Source organism: Diorhabda sublineata, chromosome 5 (genome assembly GCF_026230105.1).
Source record: "Diorhabda sublineata isolate icDioSubl1.1 chromosome 5, icDioSubl1.1, whole genome shotgun sequence".
Classification (NCBI taxonomy): domain Eukaryota; kingdom Metazoa; phylum Arthropoda; class Insecta; order Coleoptera; family Chrysomelidae; genus Diorhabda; species Diorhabda sublineata.
This window is the reverse complement of record NC_079478.1, coordinates 11,875,510-11,898,284: the sequence shown is the minus strand read 5'-3', so window position 1 is coordinate 11,898,284 and position 22,775 is coordinate 11,875,510. Positions and strand designations below refer to the sequence as shown.

General features: G+C 28.4%; 1 protein-coding gene across 1 annotated transcript in view; it reads left to right on the top strand.

Moving 5' to 3' along the window:
• Nucleotides 1-22,318, top strand: part of LOC130443951 (stromal interaction molecule homolog) — a 34,267-nt gene extending 11,949 nt beyond the window's left edge. Inside the window, exons 4-10 of the mRNA XM_056778863.1 lie at nt 333-445; nt 2,495-2,814; nt 2,874-3,041; nt 3,874-4,135; nt 6,585-6,647; nt 10,994-11,120; nt 12,828-22,318. Coding sequence (XP_056634841.1) covers nt 333-445; nt 2,495-2,814; nt 2,874-3,041; nt 3,874-4,135; nt 6,585-6,647; nt 10,994-11,120; nt 12,828-13,191 — 1,417 coding nt within the window. The 3' untranslated portion in view covers nt 13,192-22,318. The remainder of the gene's footprint in view (nt 1-332; nt 446-2,494; nt 2,815-2,873; nt 3,042-3,873; nt 4,136-6,584; nt 6,648-10,993; nt 11,121-12,827) is intronic.
• The last annotated feature ends 457 nt before the right edge of the window (nt 22,319-22,775 follow it).

Sequence of the window (22,775 nt, the reverse complement as noted above, 5' to 3'; positions counted from 1 at the left end):
AATTTCCACTAAGGCGGGCGGCATGTAGAATTCAAAAATGTGATCAAATATAGGGCGCTCTATTTAAAAATTTTATGTTTGTCTACTTTTGGGACATCCTATGTGACTCATCCTATATATTCGTAAAAGATTTTTATTAATATTTAAATAAAAAAATCCACACTAAAAGGCCGAAGTTTTTTATTAACTACTGTTTAAATTAGCGATACACATTAATTGGCAATATCTTCAAAATTTGATGGCTATTGGTTACCATAATTTTTCCTAATTGCTCTATGCGATTACTTTTTAAACATAAAAATGGTTGTTTAACCTTTATTATTTCTTTTTAGATTAGCTGTTAATAATGCCGCATACTTAAACGTCCTTGGAATAAAGGATCCAATACACAAACAAAAGATCGCCCTAAAGGCAATGGACGTTGTCCTTTTCGGACCGCCAAAAGGTACGTGCAAATATTGAAAAAAAAATGTATAATTATTCAACTAAGTGTAATGTTTGTTGTCTTCCTACACTCGCTTATTATTTTGTTTACTTACCGTGACAAATGATTCTCTTTAAATTTGACATTTTTGCAGAGATTTATTGTGTAACTCATTTTTGTCTAATTCAGTGGTGCAAGCAAATTGGTCATGTGATTAAAAGGGTGTTCAAATACTCAACTATGGGATATTTATAGTGCAATGATTGTTTTTATAGATTATGAGTTGTGTTTTGAAAGGTTAGATAAACAATGCACTGATGAATAATAAATATTTCTACCAGTTGATGACTCAAACTGAAATTATTGTAGATCCATCTCATATTTTACTACAATAGTTAAAACTGGATGATATTTTTTTGCAATATTTCAAAATGCCAATAAAATATTTTGGTTTGAAAGTATGAATTACAGAATGACTAGATATATACAGGATTCGATTAAAAAATATTTTCATTCCTTATGCATAAATATAAACGTTTTTATAATATAATTTATGTTTCCAATATTAAAGCAGAAGCTTTTAAGGTCCTATATAAATGGTATACTACTGCTGACATATTTCATTCTTGCCCATCCGTAATTTATAAACGAATAATCGATGTACTGAAATTTTAGACTTTAACATGTAGTAAGAATAATCCCAGTATATTCCAAACACTATCAGACTTATTCATTTAAACACTAGAAATTTATCTAGTGCCATATTTTGTATTTTGGTTAAACAAAGAATTAACCTGACAAATATTTTCTCTTTTAAAGTATGTTTCATTTTATACTCAGTTGTGATAATGCTCTCCTTTTATAGAGTTATTTGCAATTATTATTTCTTCCTGAATTATCTTCTTTATTATTACCAGTAATTTTGAATATAATAATAGTGCAAAAAGTAACATCAGCTTAACCTTCATAAAAATTAACTTAAATAAATGATCAACTCATTGAATGGTGAAATATTTCTGACACAGAGATCCGGGATATAGATTAGAGATTAAATTGTTGCAACCTTAAGCTTTATTGTGTCCTTCTGTCAGGGCTGCTTTTAGAGTAATAAAGATCGGGTTACTTGTTCAAAGCATTGTTTGCAATTGTGATAGATTCCAGAACTAGTTTAACCTCAGAATACAATGATTAGTTTCTGTTAGACCTAGTCTAATCAAGTTTGGCATGAGGAGACAGTACCACGTAAGGAAGATAGTGATGAGCTGTGGATTGATTTTATTGAGATTCGATTAATCCTATTTTCAAAATCTAACATGAACAAAAATGTTGAAAAAACTTTTTGTATTAATCCAAACCACTGTGCTTTCCAGGTTCTTCCTTGCAACGTTACAGAATGTTAGATTTAAAGGAAAAAGGATAATTCATATCCTTACTGCCAAAGTTTTTATCATGATTTTTGGGGGAAATATAGCTGTATAATATAGAACATCGTTTGGGAAGGTTTCATTTATACTGCTGTTACTCTTCTGTTTCTCATAGAATGCAATTGGTGTGATGTGACGGAAGAAGGTGACATGTCTTTATTTGATACCCAACAAGTGAAAAATGTTTTACTCATTTACAATACTGTTTTATTCTACTTTTTGTGCAGGCAGTAGAATTTGTTCTAAGTGTAGTCAAATCAAATTGTTCTTGTTGGTGGGAATGTTGTTGGTATCGATTTTTATTATATTTCAGCGGAATTTTGTATAACTCTGATGCTATTCAAAGTTATGTAATGAGAGCTATTGTAGCAATAAAGCTCATGCATAATAGAGTTGGTTGTATATGTTTTTGTGCCTTCCTAATCTACTTATACAGACATTGAAATATCAAAAAGCTGCCTTACTTTTTATAAAGATTGTTTATCAATGTTGCAACTGAATAGCACAAAATAAGATGTCATGTGTGATTTACCTTCTAACGTTCATCCTAGTTTCTACTTCTTAATCACTGTATGAGTAGTTTACTATGCATTAAAATATCAAAATATAAAACTGGAATACAATATTTCCTATGTTTTTTTTATAGATGTACCGCACTGGAAAGATTTGATGTTAATATTTTTGATAATCGTTGGCGTTACTGTAATTTGGTATGCTTATCAATTGAAAAAGAAATTTAGGAACCATTTAAATAGAATGAACAGAGATATGGATAGTCTCCAAAACGCAGAAAGAGCGTTACAAAATCTTCAGAAGGAATTGGAAGAAGCCAAAGTGGCAGAAGAATCTGTGAAAACTGAAAAGAAAGTCTTGGAAAAGAAACTTCAAGACTCTAAAAGTGAACTTAATTCAATACCTAGCTCCTATTCAGACTTAGAAGTTACTCAATTAAAAGCAGAAATAGAGGTACAATTAATTTTATTTCGTTGTGACCTTGTCCTTTAAATTTATTAATTTTATTGTAGATGCTAAGAACTGAATTACAATTAGCAGAAGGTGAACTGAAAGATAGATGCTGGACTCCACCAGTAGCATTACAGCAGTGGTTACAGCTTACGCACGAAATTGAGAATAAGTCTTATCTTAAGAAAAAAATTCAAGCTGAAAAGCAGTTACAACAAGCACGTGAAGCTGTAAGTATAATAATTTATTTATTAGACAGGAAGACTAATTTTGAAAAAGTCTTGATAAATTGGTAGCAGTTTATATTTCTTGATTAATGATTCTGCTTTTTCAGACGCTGGAATGAATTTATATTTACACAAGTAATACACAATCTGTAAACTAATTGTTAACTTTGAAACCTCCATATATTTGAGAGATAATTCTTGTGCTTCATTTTTTCTTAAATAAAAACATCTTTGCTCCCAAATTCTATAGGGGAAACTCTTCACTGTCGCTTTTCCAAATTTTATTTCTTTTTTTCATTTCCCAAATAAGGGATCTAATCTTTTGTCATCTTTCTCTATTCCTTTATATAATCTATTCATTTCATTCTTATTCTTATTAATTTATATATCTCGAATTTTATGTCATTTCCTTACGAATTCTATTTCTTTTCCATTTATTCTATTATAGATTCTTGCCTTGTATTTTTTCCAATGTTTTTATTCTTTATTGTCCCACTTAATTTTTCTGCTATTATTTTCAGGTGTCTCGTTTCTCTTTCCTTTTATGCCTCATTTTGCCTCTTAATTGACCATCTTTCTGCTGTACATATTACTTGGATCATATTTTTCTTTATATTCTTCATTATATTGCTTATTTTTATTTTCATTTGTTGTCATGACTATGGTTTTATTTATCTTGATTTTTTGTTTATTGGATTTTGAATTTTATTTGTTTTTAGTCTTGCCTGAAATACCTTAGTAGTATTACCATTATTCATATTTATTTTATAATGACGATGTCAATGACTGTTTTTAAATTTAATAGAAACAACAATAAACAATTATAATATTTCAGTGTGAAAAACTCCGAAAGAAACGGTCAAGTCTTGTAGGTGCCTTTGTTTCAACTCATGGTAAATCCATAGATGAAGTAGACAGAAGTATCGTAGAAGCTAGAACGGCACTAAATGAAGTAACACATGAGCTTCAAGAAAGAGTCCATAGATGGAAACAAATCGAAATGCTATGTGGATTTAACATCATGAATAATAGTGGTTTCAATTTTTTGGAAAATGTTCTCTATCGTAATGCTAACGGCCGTGGATCTAGTTTGAAAGGTAGGTGGGGTCAGTTTTCTATTGTTATAAAATTGTGAAGCTTGAACAGACATAATGCAGGTCTGATTTTATAAATGATATAAATTGCTGCTTATTAGATTAGATTCAAAAAATCTAAGGGGCCTGTAATGTACTAAGATCTAAAAAGATCCGTTGGGTCCTCCTCTTGCTGATGATTTTTTCGTCCAATTGCTCTGACTTTTAGTGAATGTCATATGAATTAGTAACTTTCCTCCAATGATTTCTTGAGACTGTTGTATGTTGAAAACAACTAAAATATCCATTTTTTGCATTGAGTTAAATGAATCCATAAGTATCTTACAATATTTAATAAAAATTTTCCAAAACACTAATGAAATAAAAATTAAAAAAGTAGAATTTAAAAGAAAGAAGATGGATATCGGAAGGCTTAATAAAATGAATTAACAATGAAAAGAATCTTTATAAAATTTACAAAAACAATCAAAACGATTTCGAAAATAAGAGTGCTTTTATTATATATAGGAACAAATTAAACAAGTTAATCACAGAGGCAAAGACAAGATACTATCAAGAGCAAATTGAAAAGTTAAAAATACTTCTAAATCATTATGGAAAACAATAAAAGTATTTGATTAAAAAGACAAAAATAATGAAATTAAAGAAATATATGAGGAAAAGAAAGAAATAATTTCTGATAGTCGACAAATAGCTCATTTATTCAAGTCTTTGTAGGAATATATCTAATAAATCCTTTTATCTGACTTCTGTAACAGATAATGAAGTAAAATTGATTATTAACACTTTAGAGCCAAATAAATAACCCGGAATTGATAAGATAAAAGCGGAAATATTAAAAAATGTAACGAATAACATTGCCCACCTATTATTTTTCTTATAAGCAAAATATTAGAAAAAGGTGTTTGCCCAAATCAATTTAAAATATCCATTGTAATACCAATATATAAAAAGAGATGAATTATCGACCAATATCTTTAATTCCTGCTTTAAATAAAATATTTGAAAAACTTCTACATTAACAACTAACATTCTTTATAGATAGATACAAATTAATTTCTCCCCAACAATATGGTTTTAGGCATGGAATATCCACTACTGATGCTGTAGGTTGTTTAACTAACGAAATATGTAAACTTTTAGACAATTATAACAAAGCCTCTTGTCACTAAAGTAACTAGAGATTGGTTAGAATAAGGCGACCATACCTCCATGATTGGTCAGGACGGTCCCGGATTTTAACCTTGCGTCCCGGTTTTTTCTAGAAGCAATTTTTATCCCGAATTTCTGAAAAGATTCTTATTTTCAATATTTATCAAGCTTCAATATCTGAAAATGATATATACGACGAGTATACTTATATGAAAGTATATATAAGAAAAAATTGCCCAATTGAAAAATAACCGAACTGCTTGACACAAATGCTTCTACAGATAAAATATTTTCTTTAATCAATACTTTTTGGACAAGCGACAAGACTCGACACACTAATACAATGCTACTAAGCAAAAAAACATAAAAGTTTTGTCCTAAATGATTCTGATTAAAAAAAGGAATTCATTAAAAAAAATATCGATTTTTATTATATCCTTAAATAGTATATAAGTTATTCAACTTAACTACACCTCTCCGCTACAAGTTCCCGTTCCGGATTTGAAATAAAAAAATATGGTCACCTTAGAGGCAATTGTACCGAAAGATGATAATCCTCAAAATGTTCCGCAGACTCGCCTCATTTAAAATTTGTGTACGATATTGAGTAGAAAAGTGTATAAGGGTTGGGAACCCGAAAGCAACAGCTTTCATGTAGAATATTTTAAGAAATTGACAATCACACCGTCCAGCATATGAAGCAACGAGTTAAGCAAAAATAACGCGCAATTGAAGAAAATTGCAAGTAAAATTTAAATTGTGTAAATTGTTAACTATATGTCAAGAAAAAAGTGCAGAATGAATTGTTAACATTATTTAGTTATTCCAAAATTGCACTTTTTTACTACCACTTCACAAAAACTCACAATTATGCACTTTGATAACTAAATTGTCCACTTCAGTCTAACCCCCAAAAGAGAATAGTCTGGTTATCAAAATGTGCATCAGACAGTTTAAGTTTTGGTGTTAATATACAGTGTGTTTAGTATGAATATCACGAATTGATCTAGATATTGCATATGAAAAAGTTAAAAGTATTAGAGAAATGTTAGTAAAACTGATTATCTGGTATCCACTTTTCTTTGTATTTGCAAAAATGGAAGGACGCTGCTCATAATACTGACTTTAGACAAAACTCTTATTGAATCAACTGCAGTATCTTGTACTTACGAGATCACTAAAAAATATAATTATATATTTGAGGACTCAATTGATTACTTAAATTATTTCAACCAAGAAAGTTAATTTTGTGATACTATGTATGGATATGTGGATATCTGATACCTTTTTTTTTTTGAAGGACGTATGAGCAGCACAGATGATTTGGATGATGACACAGGGTCTATCTATAGTGCCTCTGCAGGTAAGACAGTTTCCTTTGATGATGTTTACGACAGTGAGTGAACCATTAATATATAGTTTTTTGGAATTTTATATACTTAACCCAATACTTAGGTAGAATACAGGATTTGTGTAATTTTGTACGTAGATATTTGCGATTAGCTGTTAGTAATGGATGCATACCTAAATAGCATGCCGAATTTGCTGCATAAGCAATGATAATATCAAATTCATTTAATCATTATATTAGCTTATTTCAAAAATAAGATCTATCAATATATGTCATTTTTAGTGACATATTTTCAAGAAAATTTAATATTAGGAATTTGCGAATGAAATTATGGTCCCAGGTTTTCACCTCTGATTTCCATGAACCGGCATTGATTTTAATGAAATGTGTGCTTTTGGCCTCAACTAGGTAGTGAATATTTTTATGTTGAGAATAACTGCGGAAATTTATAGAGAACCAAATTTTAAGCAAAAAATGTTCCTAGAATTTTTTTTTTGGAAATTCAATAGTTTTTTAGTTATGCCTGATTGACGATTTGAATTTTTCTTTAAAAGAAACCACGATTTTAATCGATTTTTCATAAATAACTCAAATACTTTTGATTTGATCAGAGAAAGTGTGAAAAACAAAAATGAAACTTACACAAAGATGAAAAAATTGTTTTTATTTTGTAAATTTGCTTCAGATATAATATAAACCGAGTTATGATTTATTGAAGGTTGAACATTTTTATCGAACACAAATTTTTTAAAATTCAACGTCGAGAACAGAAAAACTTTCAACTTTTCGAGATAATTGCATATAATAATACATATTTTATTAAACTGTATATACACCGCAAGTATATTTAGTTATGTATCTACTTAAGTTTGTGGAGTTTTTTATTTATGCATTTGTTGATCTAGGATGTACTGATATTTTTGTGCTGTGGGATGATTTTAGATCGATAGTTACCAATTATTTTATAAAATATAGTTAGAGTACAATTACTTCGTTGAGCTTTTCAATCTGTAAGTCATCGTACTCTATTACATTAGCTTTAGTTGATAGTTTTAACACTTAAGAAATTAACAGCTTGTCTCAAATTGTTATCGCGATTTATCGCTGCTAATTGTCTTATATTTATAATCAAACTTTTATTAATAATTATAATAAATATTAAAAGGCTAATAGCTCACAGCAATAAGAAAATTCGAGTTCTCTTTTTATGATGATATCACAATATTTTTCATAGTTGAATTGTTTTCAAGATACAAACCGAATTGAGACATCACTTCTCTGCATATAACTCTGGATATTAAAACTTGTTGCAGGTTATAATTATATATTATATAATTTTTCCTTGGTGGCTCCAAACTATTTTGAAACATGTCAACGTTAAGTTTGATTCATGACTTTCTGTTACTACTTAGTAGTAGTATAAAGATCCAGATTAATTTTCCACAAAACTTAGAATAGTAGAATACTAACAAAACAGTATTTTATGGGAAAAAATAAGATCTATCTTTTTATAGTTGAAATGTTTTCATGATACGAACAATTATGAGTCTCACAGTTAATAGTTGTTCTTGGAAAATATATTTGATTTTGAGTAAATATTTTGAATCATGTTACTGTAGAACTTATTTTGAGACTTGCTGTTATTATTTTGTAAAATACTGCACTTATTCGGATTGAAAAATGGGAAAGATAAAAACAGGGTAGTGTTAATAAATAGGGCTTACTCTAATAAGAATCTCTTCTTTTTTTAAATTAATATTAACAATATTTTTGATACTAATACATATACTTAAAGACATTATACAACAGAACTAATCACTATAATGATAATCAACTAATTTTTTTCATTTGTACATTATCATTGTAGATTATATTTATAAATATATGAAGTATTTGAAATTCGTTATTCATTTGATAACCTGTTTCCTTATTTTTCAATTTGAATATTCGAATGTATACACAGGTAAGAAGATAAAATTTTTAAATGAATTTAAATAATGATTTCACACAGTTATACAGAATATAACGATAACATAAACGGATTATTCCTGCAAGGTGTCTATTTTTCCCACATACATCCATTTATCTAATTTAATCTATTCAACGTTTCTTTTAAGGGGGTATTCTGGTCTGGAAGCTTAAATTTTAGACATTTTTGAAACTAATGTAAAAACATTTTTACTATCCATTTTTTTATATGATATTAACTTTTTAAGAATATAAAAAAATGGTAAAAAAATCCGAATTTCAATAAATTACAGGCCAGTAAAGTGAGGGCTACAAAAAAAAGGTGTACCCTGATTGACATGATTCCAGCCCTTGTAGTGATCTGGAACAAAAAAATTAGAAAAATTCTTGATCTGTAAAAATAGCGTCGATATGTCACCAAAACTTAAATATTAATTTTGGTCCTTCATGTACCAACGATACGAAAGAGGTAAAATTTTGAACTTGAATTTATTTTCAGTACTAAAAAAATAATTCCATGGGAAATAAACCATTATTGATGGTATGTGGAATTTAAAATGATAAATGATTATGTTCAATGATCAGGATGTCCAAAGAACATTATTATAAAAAGAAAACATTTAAAAAGTCCTGAAAAGGTAGTTTATTATCGTATCATAAACATTAATGAAATAAGCTGTTAACTGCATCTCAAAAAACATGAAATGAAGGTCTTACGATAATTTTTTTATATATCACACTAAAAGAAATTGATAACAATGTTCCAATTAACATTTTTTGTCCCTTTTTTGATCTTTTCGAATTTAAAAAAAAAATAGTCCAAATTTTTAAAATCCAAGGCAGACGTGATAGAGATATATATAATTTAAAAAAAGTAGTTTGAGAAACAATTCCACTAGAATAATTCGTTCCACTCGGCCAGCTTGGACGCTGCGTCACAAAACTTACCGAATCTCCAGAAATATTGCGAATTTTTAAAAATCCGTTCAAGGACGCATTCTTAAGAGTTTAAGCTTTGAAAATATGCTAAAAAATCGATTTTTTTCAAATTTCTAGACAAGAATACCCCGTTAAAAAAATACAACAGACAATCCGGCTATTACCACTTCTATTTCACGTCTTCTATAGATTGAAAATCGGTGCTTCAAACCGATAATTTGAGTTTTCAAAAAGAAAAACACTATACAACGACTTTGGGTCGTTTATGGCAGGTTAAATATATATTTTCCCAAATTTAAATCGCTTTTGGATGTCATTGTGACATGTAGTGTGAAATTTCATTTAATATATTAAATTTGAGTTAGCTTTTTGGTCGTTGATGGCTGGTTGGACATATATTCTTCCAAATTTGGATCACTTTTGAAAATAATGTGACATATACTGTGAACTTCCATTTGATATTTTTAACCAATGTAGAAATTGCAAAAAACACTTTAAATAACTTAATGACAGACTTTGTTCAATCTTTGCATTAGACAATATGTTTGGTCAGTAGAATCGTCTGTACATATTTTGATGGTATAATGTTCGATAAATACTAAATTTTAAACGTTTTTTCAATGTTGCAATTTTCATCAATAGATCTATAACCATCATTATCGAGTTGAGACAATGGATTGTTAATAAATAATACAATCTACCAAAAATGTTTATGATAATCTCTGGTCATGTAAATTCATTTATAGTATTGAAAATTTTAAATTTTCTAACGAGTAAAGTGAAAGATGTGAAAAATTATTTTCGACTAATTAAATATTTATTTTGTAATAATTAACTTGTACATAATATGATTTTTATATTTCTAATAATTTTTAATAGCAGTTATAAAATGTAACCCATTGAACATGAATTGCTGTCTCTAACATTTGAGCTTGAAAATAATTGTTTACTTGGTTTAAGGAATAACCATGATAACCTTTTCAAATACTAAATACAACTTACACCAGATACCAAGAGGTCAAGTATAATTTCCTTAAAAATTGTGTTTGTGTGTGTTTAATAACAGAGCATACTTTTAAAATCATATGGGAATAAGTAATATCCGTATTATGTCAGTTTATTAAAAAAACAAATAATTTCTATTTAAATCACTTTTTGATCAAAATATGTTATAATGCAAACTTCTGATAGTCAATTAATTTGATCAATCTTAATTTTACAAAATTACATATTTAAAACAATTCATTATTTCATTTGAACAAGTCATAAAAATATTGTTTATGTTTAGATATTTTTAAAAATAAATCTACCAGTCGCAAAGAAATAAATTATGTATTTGGATGGGGAATAAACCCACTAAACTTATTTTTTAACAATGTAAACACAGTCCATGAAATTTTTGCACGTCACTGTTACTAACATGGTGGTAAGACGGTGCTATATTTGTGCAGGGTACCACGGCAAGGATGGTGATTCTTCGAGTAGCGAAACTAGTAAACAAGAAGAGGAAAATGCTTGTACTAGTGAAAGCAAAGGTGGAAGTCGAAATAATATACATTTTACACTTGGCGATGAAGGGTAAGTACTCATAATTTAATTTTTAATGCAGTTATTAAGAGTACTTTTATTTGCTCTAATGTTTTATACATTGAATTGTTGATGTAATTTCTATAACATATTTTTCTGTAGTGTGATATGAGCAAAAATAATCTACTAAAAGTTCATGTAATACATCAAGTAAAATGTGACGAAAATACACAATTGTCATAGATGGAAAAGGATTTCCCCAGTAATACTTTGATTTGATTGGTTATTGCAAAGGTGGTGTCTATTAATGATATTCTAGAAGCATAATGTGAAATGATTAATTAGGAGCCAACTGTGCAAGCTGAGGAACTGAAATAACACATCACTCAATAAGTCGTGTGTTTTACTAATGAAAACACATTTTTTGTCAAAAATCGATTTTATTCATCAATGTCATCTCCTTCAACGCTTCTCTAAATTCTCGATGCGGTGCTTGTAGAAGGATTTGTCTTTTGACTCAAAATAGGCTTCAGTTTCAGCAATTGCTTTAATGAGATCAGCGAACAGTCAGTAGTCACTGGGGAACAGATCTGGACTATACTGTGGAAGAGGAAGCAATTTGAATTGTAATTTCGTTCAATTTAACCATCGTTGCCATCGATTTATGGGTCTAGTCTTGTCGAAACAGTGGTTTTTTCTTCGACATGTGAAGCCGTTATTCCTTGATTTTTGAATCCAAAAACTCTATGTAGTATTCGCTATTGATTGTATCCTCCTTTTAGAGATAGTCAATGAACAATATTCCATGCACATCCCAAAATACTGAAGCCATAACCTTCCCAGCTGATTGTTATGCCTTTGGGCGCTTCGGACCTCGTTTATCGGCTAGACTCCACTCAGATGATGATCGTTTTAATTCCGGAGTGAAGTGATAGATCTATGTTTCATCCATTCCAATATTGACGCAAAAAATTTGATTTATTACGTGTAAACATAGCCAAACAGTGCTCTGAATCATCAACAACAACGTTGTTGTTTTTAATCGACTGTGAGTTAACGCGACACCTACTTTGAAAATAGCTTCCTCATGGTCAATTGTTCATGCATAATTGTAAACACGCTGCCTTCTGATATCTCTACGTCCTCAGCTATCTCACGCAATTACAATTTACAATTAGATATAACCAATTTGTGAACTTTTTCGATGTTTTTTTGAAGTAACCACTTCATTTGGACGACCAGAACGTTCACCATCATTAAATTCAGTAAATCAATTACAAATGGTTCTTATCGATAGAGCCGAGTCCGGATAATACTTTTGAAGCCATTGCTAAGCTTGTACAGTATTTTTTTAACAAGATGCAATTGACATACGAAATTGTTTTGATTCCATTATTTTTGAAATAACAAAAGTAAGTAAGTTAATTGGCTCACATTCTGATTAATCGAAATGTCATGACTTATTGAGTGATGATATATATATATATATATATATATATATATATATATATATATATATATATATATATATATATAAATTGTTATTTACTATAACCACTAAGACATTGAAAAATATATTTTGCTAAAGCAGTTTAGATATATTAGAAGTTTTTGAGTAGATCACTGCATGGACCTCTTCACAAGCCTTCGATGAATATAAGAATCGATAATGAATTTTTAATAAAAATTCATTAGCGATTCATTTTATAGACTAACCCTCTTGTAACAAATTAGTTTTGAATTTTTAATAATTTTCAGAATCGAGGATATCTCGTACCCGTCTCGAAATGCAAACAAATTATCCGCATCTCATTCGAAAAGCGTCAGCCATGGTCAACTAAACTTAGCAACAATAAATCTGTCTACAAAATTCCAAGTGACCAAATCAGCAACTTCAGATGTATCTGCTTTAGGAACGAAATCCAAATCACAATCGGAACCAAGCTTAGAAGGAACAAAACTTAAAACAGCTATTAGGCAAATGACGATTCAAGAACAACCGACGTCGTCGATGGAGGAAGACATTTGCTCCACCGATTCTTCCATGATAGATGAAGAGATTAAGAAGAAAAAACGTAAATTAAATTTTTTTTCAAAAAAAAGTAAGAATAAAGGAGATTGATGGGAGTCTGCAATTTGATAGTGAAATTTATTTAAATACTTCTTTCTGATTATTAATTTTTTTTAATATCAAACCTCGCAGTATTCCAAATATTCAATATTGAATATACAAGGTAACCCAAATATACATCTTCTTAAGTTTTCCTGCAAATAATTTATTTCAGTTACCTGAGATGATTTTTATTTATCGTATAACTATGTGTTTTTGGTAACTAGTATTATTTTGTATTTTTCCAAACTATTCTACTTAGTTGGAAGTGATATTTTTTACCAAAAAAGAATTACTGATTCATTGCCCAGGGCAAAACACTAAGGCAACTAGGGAATGTTCCATAATGATATAATTTATACAAATTATTGTTTTGTTAATGATAAATCGAAAATGTTTAACAAATGTTCGTTTGTTTTTGATAACAGTGAAGCATTTCGACTTGAAAACGATAAAGGGACTAGTACCGGTTTAATTTTGCAGTTTGCAAACTTTAAATGCATTTTGCTTGAAATGGCATTTTTTAATCTGTTATTCTTTGTAACCAATCGACAGATTTTTTAAATTATTTGTTTATTTTATTTGGCTCATTGTATTTTACCGTAATTTACCAAAAAATTTTCCATGGGGAAAAAAGTGAAAAAAAAAAACATTTTACATATTTTTTTAACAGCTATAATTTTTTTTTAATTTCTATATCCAAAGGTGGTAAATGACCTTCTTCGTTAAAAAGCTTTTTCAATTTTTTGTTTCATATTTACCAAATTAGAGATTATCTCAGCACAGTGGGAGGCTATCATTTTCGAAGTCTCAACTTTGACACCCTCTATAAAACGATATTGAAGAAAAAAAAATTTTTGTAACATAAATATAATATGGAATTATAATAAAGAAAACGAGAAAAAAATTCAATTATGCCCTTATAACTGGTACTAGTTCTTTAAAATGGTGTTATAACTGTTATTACTTTCTATCTCTATTGTCCATTTTAGTTTACTTTTATAACGAGTTCATTTTAGATATTCTAATCATAAACTGAATATGATATACAAAAGAATGTCTAATAAATTTTTAAAATCTTGAAAATATTGCACATCAAATCAACTAGTACCTTGTTTTTAGTTGTATAAAGTTGTAAACCCAACCTAATTTTTTGGATTTAAAAAGTAAATAGAAAAGTAAGAATTATTTCACAAAAAATTAATTGTTTTAAATTTAAAAGTAAGAGCAAAATTTAAATAACAATATTGGTTATTTCCATTGTTACAAATTTTTTTATTGTTGGAAAACAACAATGACACTTTATTTTTCTACAGAACAGTGGGGCATAGTTTTTTCATTATTTGGGTTTTTCCTCAACCATACGTTTTATTTTAATTAGTACAATCTGATCCAATACTTAAGTACCTTCAGATTTCTAAAAACAAGAGATGTTCACCACTTCTTTCTCAATTTAATATATTTTCTGGTATTTTACCCTAATTAGGTGTGTTATTTACCCACAGATATATATCCTTGTAAATTCTGTAGGTATTACACTACCTTTAAAAAATAATAGAATATATAAATGAGGACAATTTAGAAATCTCACTATTATACATACTTTTTTTTAACCTTTTCCGTTATACGGGCGTGGTCTACCAATCATCCTCAAAATCCAAACCTGTAAAATTTTCTATATATTTTTATCGAATTCTCATATTTCTAATACATGTCAGACTTACTGAAAGGGATTAAATTTGATTGCTGATTTGTAAACATTATTAGTAAAATTATATTTTGTTCTGTACCGCAGTTTCAGTTCGAATATGTTATGTATAGAAAATAATAAAATATGCAAAACAAGTTCTCAACAAGGAAACTTCCGCCCTAATTAATGTAAAAGAAGATTTATTTCCTTGTTGCGCAAAGATGGTAATTAACGTAGAGGGTATTGATGAGAAACCATCTTACAATCAAACAAAAATTGGCGAAGGCATGGTTTAGCACATTATTTATTATATCCTATAATGTTACCAGAACTACCAAGCGTTGACCTTTGATTATCTATTAAGTGTATCAACAATCAATGCGTTTGTCACCCACGTGAGCAACAATCTCAATGGAGAGTTTAAAAAATATCGACAATTATTGCAGAAAACTTTAGTATTGCAATTATTACTAGGAACGCCTAAAAAAAGAACGCTTGACAAACTTGGTATGGCTAAGACGCCTGCTGGTGTAGCTGCAGAATATGGTTTTGTACCCTCACAGGCAAAACGGAAAATGTCAAATATTGTAACATGCTTAATACACGATACTTTTGCCCAATTATGCGAACAATTTATTTACATGTTATGTATTTTTTTATTTATATAATCGAAAATGATTATTTTTTTATTTTAATGATCTGTATTTTTAAATTTATGTAAATTTTGGAACAAATAATGTGACGAAATGATTAGTCAATTAATAGTTAAATATAATAACATAGGGTTCTTGCATTTTTTAAAAAGTATTTATTTTATAAGTTCTTGATTTGAAATAATGTCAGAAAGTCAAATATTTAATTCAAAGTGAAAAAATAATATCTAAATATTCAATTGAAAATCGCAAAAATTTCAAATTTCTAACTACATAAGAAAACAATTCTCATTGTGACGTCAAAGGTTTAATAAAAGCATTGAACAGTTGTCTGCTGGGTGATCACGACGTTATCGGCAACGTAGCGTGTGCTACTATAATACAGTTTTTATTTATTAATTACGTATAAAGAAAACATTTTTTTATATATAAGTGAATAAACCTTTTATAGGTCATGTTCTTACATTATTACATAATGACGTTGAAAATAAAACGCATAATAAACGTAATTACTATAAAATATTGAAAAATGGCAATATGGTAGCCTTACTGAAATGCTTAAACTACCTACAAAATTTTTTAATTTTCATTAATTTCTTTCTCGATAAATTGATCAAAGAATTTAAAAAATACCACCGGTGTAAGGGAGGGGTAAAAAATAAATTTTTTTCCTACTTCTTTCAGCATAATGCTCTCTAGTAACGAAATTCCAATTTTTTTGACATAATTATCAAAGAATCTCATAGTTTTATAATAAATTTAACATATAAATTCAAACAATTAACTCATTGCTCCATTTGGCTCTTAGAAATAACTAATAATACTGTTCTAACTATATTGCGATAGAAAAAGGTAAAAGATGTAATCTATTTTCAAGAATTTAAATAAATCCAGCACTTTCTGACACAAACTATAAAATAAAATTGTCATTTTCGACCATTTTTAAGATTTCATCTATACCATTGACATAATTAGAAAATTTTTAATTATATGAAACAAATAAAACTCGATTAAAAACTTTATTTGCGAAAAAGCAATCTTTCTTTATGAATGTAGAGGTTAGTGTCAAAGAGGTTTGATTTTAAAGCTCAGTCACACTTAGGTGTTATTATTAAATTTCAATGCAAGTTTTTATCTAACTGATTTGATTCTGTTGTTGTAACGAATGTTCAAAGTTTGTCCGTTTTTTATTGATAAAACTATGGAACGTTTACTTTTCTAGTCTACTCTGTAATATCTCTAATAACAATAGAATGACGAAATTTAAAAAAGCATCGATGGTAAAGTACTTATCAATGACATAAGTTCGATAAATCATGTTTTATATTCGTTTATAAAATTTAGAGGAATAATTCACATTTCTTTGGGATAAATTTATGTATGCACTTTATAGGATATCACTTTTTCTGTACATACTTAATTTGCAGCATTCTTCCATTTGTCGTTGATCACTTTAATCAATTTATAAGGAGTGATATTTCTAGTACCATATCATTATTTAATCCTTCTATTGGACAAATAACAATTTGTTATTCCTTCGGACCAATTTTTTTAATCTTCTAGGGAGAGATTCGGCACAGTGTTCCTTAACCAGACTTAAATGAAAGTTACTTGATCGTCTTCAATCTACGTATACACTTGAACTAGAGCACAAATGCAACGTTTTAAGCCTATTCAGAAAATCCGTTTCCCAATTTCTTGGAAAATGATATGAGTTTGAATTATTTTTTCGAAAATTTTCTTTATTTTTGATTTAATGATTCACATTTACCTTTTCTACGTTAAAATGAAATATCAATAATTATGACATATAATATAGAAGTAGTCATTTTTTAAATGAGCATAAATCACATATTATATGAATTATATTCACAAACTGCCCGGAATAATTGTCTATCGTATTCGGGATTCGCCTTTGAAATTCTATATTTCATCCATGTGATATTAAAGTCATGATACACTAACTCCATCGCTTGTTCACTATAAAAACTTAAATCACGTCCATTCTACTAACAAATATTTGGTAATTCTTTGTAGCTCTCATCTAATTTCACTTTGAAATAACTATCACTATCTTTATTGAAACTTTGGAAATACTTAAAAGTATTTCAAACAATACAATGAATCTCTTCTCAAGATGTCTATTTTATTTAGCAACACAATTTCCCTTGAAAGCAGGAGAGCCATGCGTGATCTCACGCTGCACTCTTGAAGCATGTGTGTATAATGTGTCTACAACTTCTAAAAGTAGGTGAAACTCAGGAGTAGTTTATCTTATATTGGTTAATGAATACAATACTTGAAATTCTGAACTTTTTTTTGTTTGCTTCTGCTTCAATCCAGTCTAGATAATTTTTTGTTGCTTCTCCAATTGTTCTATAAAGGCGTAGTTTGTGATTTCGCTTTTTTTAGCATAACATCACAAGCTTAGTAACTTGCGTATTTCATAATGGCCACTAGAATATTTGTCAGCTTTAGATCTGTAGCAATCGTTCCATTTCACCATATTATTGATCGATAATTTTAACCACAATATCGAAGCATTTGTGTAATTGTCTTTTGTACTAGATTCTATAGCAAAGATAAATAACTGCTTCGCACCAGAAGCTTTAAATTTTTTGATGTTATTCCTTCACTATACTTCTGACGTGAGTTTGTTTTCACTGATTCATTTATCTCTGAAGACTTGATGGACACAAACTTCCAAAAATACACCTTCCCCATCTATACCGAATTTTAAATGAGTATTTGGCATTTGTCGTTTAGCTTGAACAGTGTATGAAATCTTGCTTCTTCTCAGATATCTTTTCATTGTTCACTTGAGAAATTTACTTTTTCAACTGCGTCTAATAATTTCTTTAATTTAAGTTGCATTGCTGCATTTATTTTATTAATTTCTCAAAACACAGTAAGCACATTGAATCTAGATTTTCATCGTCAGTTCTAGGGCGATTCAAACCCATTTTTCAAAATTTGAGGACAACTTTGAACACAATTAATCAAGAATAAACTGAACAATGACAGTTAACTTGACACCTTATATTGAGCGCAGGAATTCGAAAATCATTCTTTATGTGAATATTTGAAGAATAATCAAAATAATTAGTATTACCTTCATTGGTATTTCATTAATAACATAGATAAAGTGAATGTAATGCATTTGTATAATCATTATATCGAAAACCAAAAGAAGCTATCGAACAAACAATTCAAACTCCTCATTATTTATTTATTCAGAATACCTTTTTATTTTTTGTGGAAATCTCTATTTATATAGAGATGGTGGTTCTGTTAAAGTCATCGATTGATAATAGTTTCTTAAATTTTGTTTTGATAGATTAATTTCTCCACTTTTTCTCTAATAATTTTTTTTTATTTTGTACCTCCACCAGAGAGGGGATGATCATTTAAATTCAATAAAAAAATTTCAAAATTCCTCTTTTTATTTGCTTTTAATACCAATTAATGATCCTATAGTGGTGCAGATACATTCAATTTGTGTTCTTTATAGTTTATAGTAAGAAGTACGGAAATTTTCAATATTACTTATTAATTATGATCTTTCATTTTGTAATAAACAGAAGAATAATTCTTAGAAATGAATATAGAGTTGGAAGGGGTTTCCCGGATTTTGCATCTAAATATTTCATATCGACTTGATTATTTACTATATTGTGCTTAAATATTTTCTTCATAATTAGAAGTGGTGAGGGAAATGAGTCTTAGTACTATCATACATTAATTTGAAAGTATTTTCTCAAAAATTGTTTGGAGTAAGAGAAGAAGACAAATGTGGTTTAGGATTATTCTATATATGATCACTAGAAGACTCACATTTTCTCTTCAACATTTTTTGTAAAGAAGAAAAGGTTACAGCAAATTTATTTATTATTAAAAATATATATTTATTCAGAAGTCACCTGAAATATTTAGAAAAAAAATACGACGTTGATATGAATATGGAGTTGACAGAAAAAATGCCAATATCAACGACTGGATAATGCTCATATTTGACAATGGAATATGATTTGTTCCTTTGCTACAGTTAAAAAAAAATGAAATTTAATAGTAAAAACTCCATTTGAAGTCTTCCAAATAAGGAGTGTTTATCCTCTCCTATCGACATTTTCAATTCCACGTGGTACTTATTTTTTCTGATTTGTTAAATATACTTTGTAGAGTGCGTTTAAAACAATAATAATCAATGAAAATACTGCCGGAAAATAAATTGATTACACATTTTAATATCAAAAGCAAATTGTTATTAGTTTTACATTCCAGGGAAGTTTTACCATTGGTGAAATTTATTGAATGTAAAAAAAATTGAAACAGTATATTCATTGTTTTAACTTGTGATTTAAATTCACTATAAGCTTTAATTTGTTTAAAATAATTGGACTGTTTTAAAAATTTTCTAGTATATTTACATCTTTCCTTAAATTATTAATTTTTTATTGTGACAGATTTACCCATATATTGTGATAAAAATAAACGTTGCTGAACTTTTTGCTAAATAAGAATGTTTATATAATATGAAAATAAGTATAGTAGTAACCAATGCTTGGGAATAAATATGAAATCCTAAATATATGAATTCGTAATGGGTGTCTCAAAATTAACACATTTGGATTAAAAAATACGTTTTTAGTCTAAATTATTTTTGTGTTGGAATATAGGAAACAATTCTGACCTAAGAAACCTAATGTTAAATTCTTGATCCTTAATCCTGATCATCTAAATGAGAGTACACGCGAAGGAAATGTCTAACAGTAATTTAATTGATACACTTTACACAGCCTTTATCACATTTAAACAAGACAGTTCTGCGATAGCAGCACCAATAACAGTTACTTTTGACCAGCATCATTTTCAAATACCAAAGATCTCATTATGCCACCAATCCAAAATCCGCACCATCATCACTGTATTTGTTTTTTGACAATTACATTAAGTTATCCGAACCCCAAACATAGCATTCGAAATTAACAGGTCAAGGTGTATTTTTCATTATCTTTCGAGATGTTCAATAGTGAACATACGTTGTTGTATTGTGTAACGTTTCATATTTACTACCCTTCAGCCACAACTGTCTTTTTGGTCGTTTTTAGGTTGCCAAGAATTTGCAATGAAAATCATGCTTTAATTCTGGGACATTAGTATAATGAAAATGATTGTTAGAAATGCCATGTACTTAATTTATTACAGTTTTAAAAATATCAGTTTTTTGAAATGCTTTTGTACTTAATATATATAGAAATGCCATAGGTTAATGCATTTACTGAGATTTGCACCTAATAAAGAATAATATTTTTTCTTTGCATAAGTTAGTTTTTCGTTTTAGATATTGAACTTAATTTTTTTTATTTATAAAAATAAAACTTCTTATTGTATATCCTTGATCATTAAATAAAACTGGATGAAGTAACCCTATAAGGTTAATAGGTCAATACTGTATCATCTTCTGAAAAATAACAAATTTTTGGTTTTTAAAAATAGAAACCTGCTTCTCATAGTAATAAAATAAAAAAAATTTTTAACTCTTTCTTTCAACTTTCTCGTATTTAATATATTTACGGATATAGTCTTATACAAAACCACTGCTCTTAATTATTTTGATAAAGACTGAAGTCGAAACATCAATTTTTTATGAATCTTAAAAATTATTTGAGAAAAACTAATTTTAAACAGAAGAGACCTAGAATCCAGAACATTTAGAATCATTATATATCAAAAGGTCTAATAAATAATAAATTAAAGAAAATTTTTCTTTTTGCATATAGTGTTGTGTATTGCCTCATTTCAGATTTATGAATCCTAATTTTTAGGTCTTTTTTCATTGCGAAAGCTAAAATAATGAGAGCTATTGCTGCAACTAAAGGCTATGTGCTGGTGTAGAGTAAAGTCTCCAAAATCTCATGTATAATTTTATGGTTTTACTTTCAAAAATATATGTTTTTTGACAGCTACGATTAAAGACCCTAACTTGACAGTGATGCGCTAACCGAAGAATAAAAACTCTGTTTCTGTAACGTCAAATACGTGAAAAAACTATTTCCTAGATCTCATCCATTATAAACACATTTATTTTCATAATGTATACAATGCAGTTCTTATTTAGCCTCTCTCTAATAAATTTCTAGAATCAGAATGACTTGCTTGAATTTCTAATAGGAGATATTTTTGGGGGTTTCTTAACTGTAAACATGTGATAGTCTTATTCAACATTTGACTATATAGACACATCAAAACTGTCTTTCAATTATATTCACGAATGAAGATTAAACAATTGTAGGAGATTTTTTTATAGTTGCAATTTTTAATTTGTCGCTTGGATTTTAATTGATATGATGTCATCACTCTGGTGTCAAGGAAAACGGTATTTCGTTTTTAATTTAATGGGGATTTTGTTAGTTCACACTATTATTTATTGTTATAATTTAAAAGCAAATCTCTTCATTTATCTGATTCTAGTGATATAGTACTAATAAAATTAATGAGTGATTTGTACAAATATCTGTCAGCTTGCTTGATAAAGTTTTTTCAAGGATCTGTAAGATTTAAAAGTGCAATTTTGTATTGGGGTAAGCTGATAGGTTTGTGATTTATTTAAAGATAATTTTTGATAAATCTATTGTTAACTTACTTGACGATAAACCCATACAACTGGTTTATTTCAATGATGAAATTTAATATGTAAAAAGTAAGCAATAAAGAATTTATTTTATATATTTCTATATTAATTTATGTAACCTCAGTCAATTTATATTTGTGTTAGTAATAGAGTACAGCGAGGATAGACATTGATATAATAACTTCGATTTTTCGTTCTGTAATCTATTAACATCTATAACTTGATTAACTTAATTTCATTTTAATTTCGAAAATTTGGTCCAAAGGTTTTACTTACTTTCATAAACATTTTAAATTGATTAGGAAGATCGTTAAAATAGATAGATGCGATTAAAAAGAGTATATATCTCGATTTTTTTTAGAATTTATCTTAGTAGCAAATAAAAAGTTTCAAGTTTTATACCGACTGAAAACTGAAACAGATAAAACTCCCATAGGATCATATCTATAGCTTAGGGACATAGGTTAAGGGAAGATGGTTCTATATTTTATGCATAAGTAATTAGTTCCAGAGATTTCCGAAGGTGACACTAGTTATATCCATTAATATAAACTACAGTTACCTTACAGAATAGATGCATGATAATGAAAATTTATTCACCTCAACAGTTGATATAGATAGG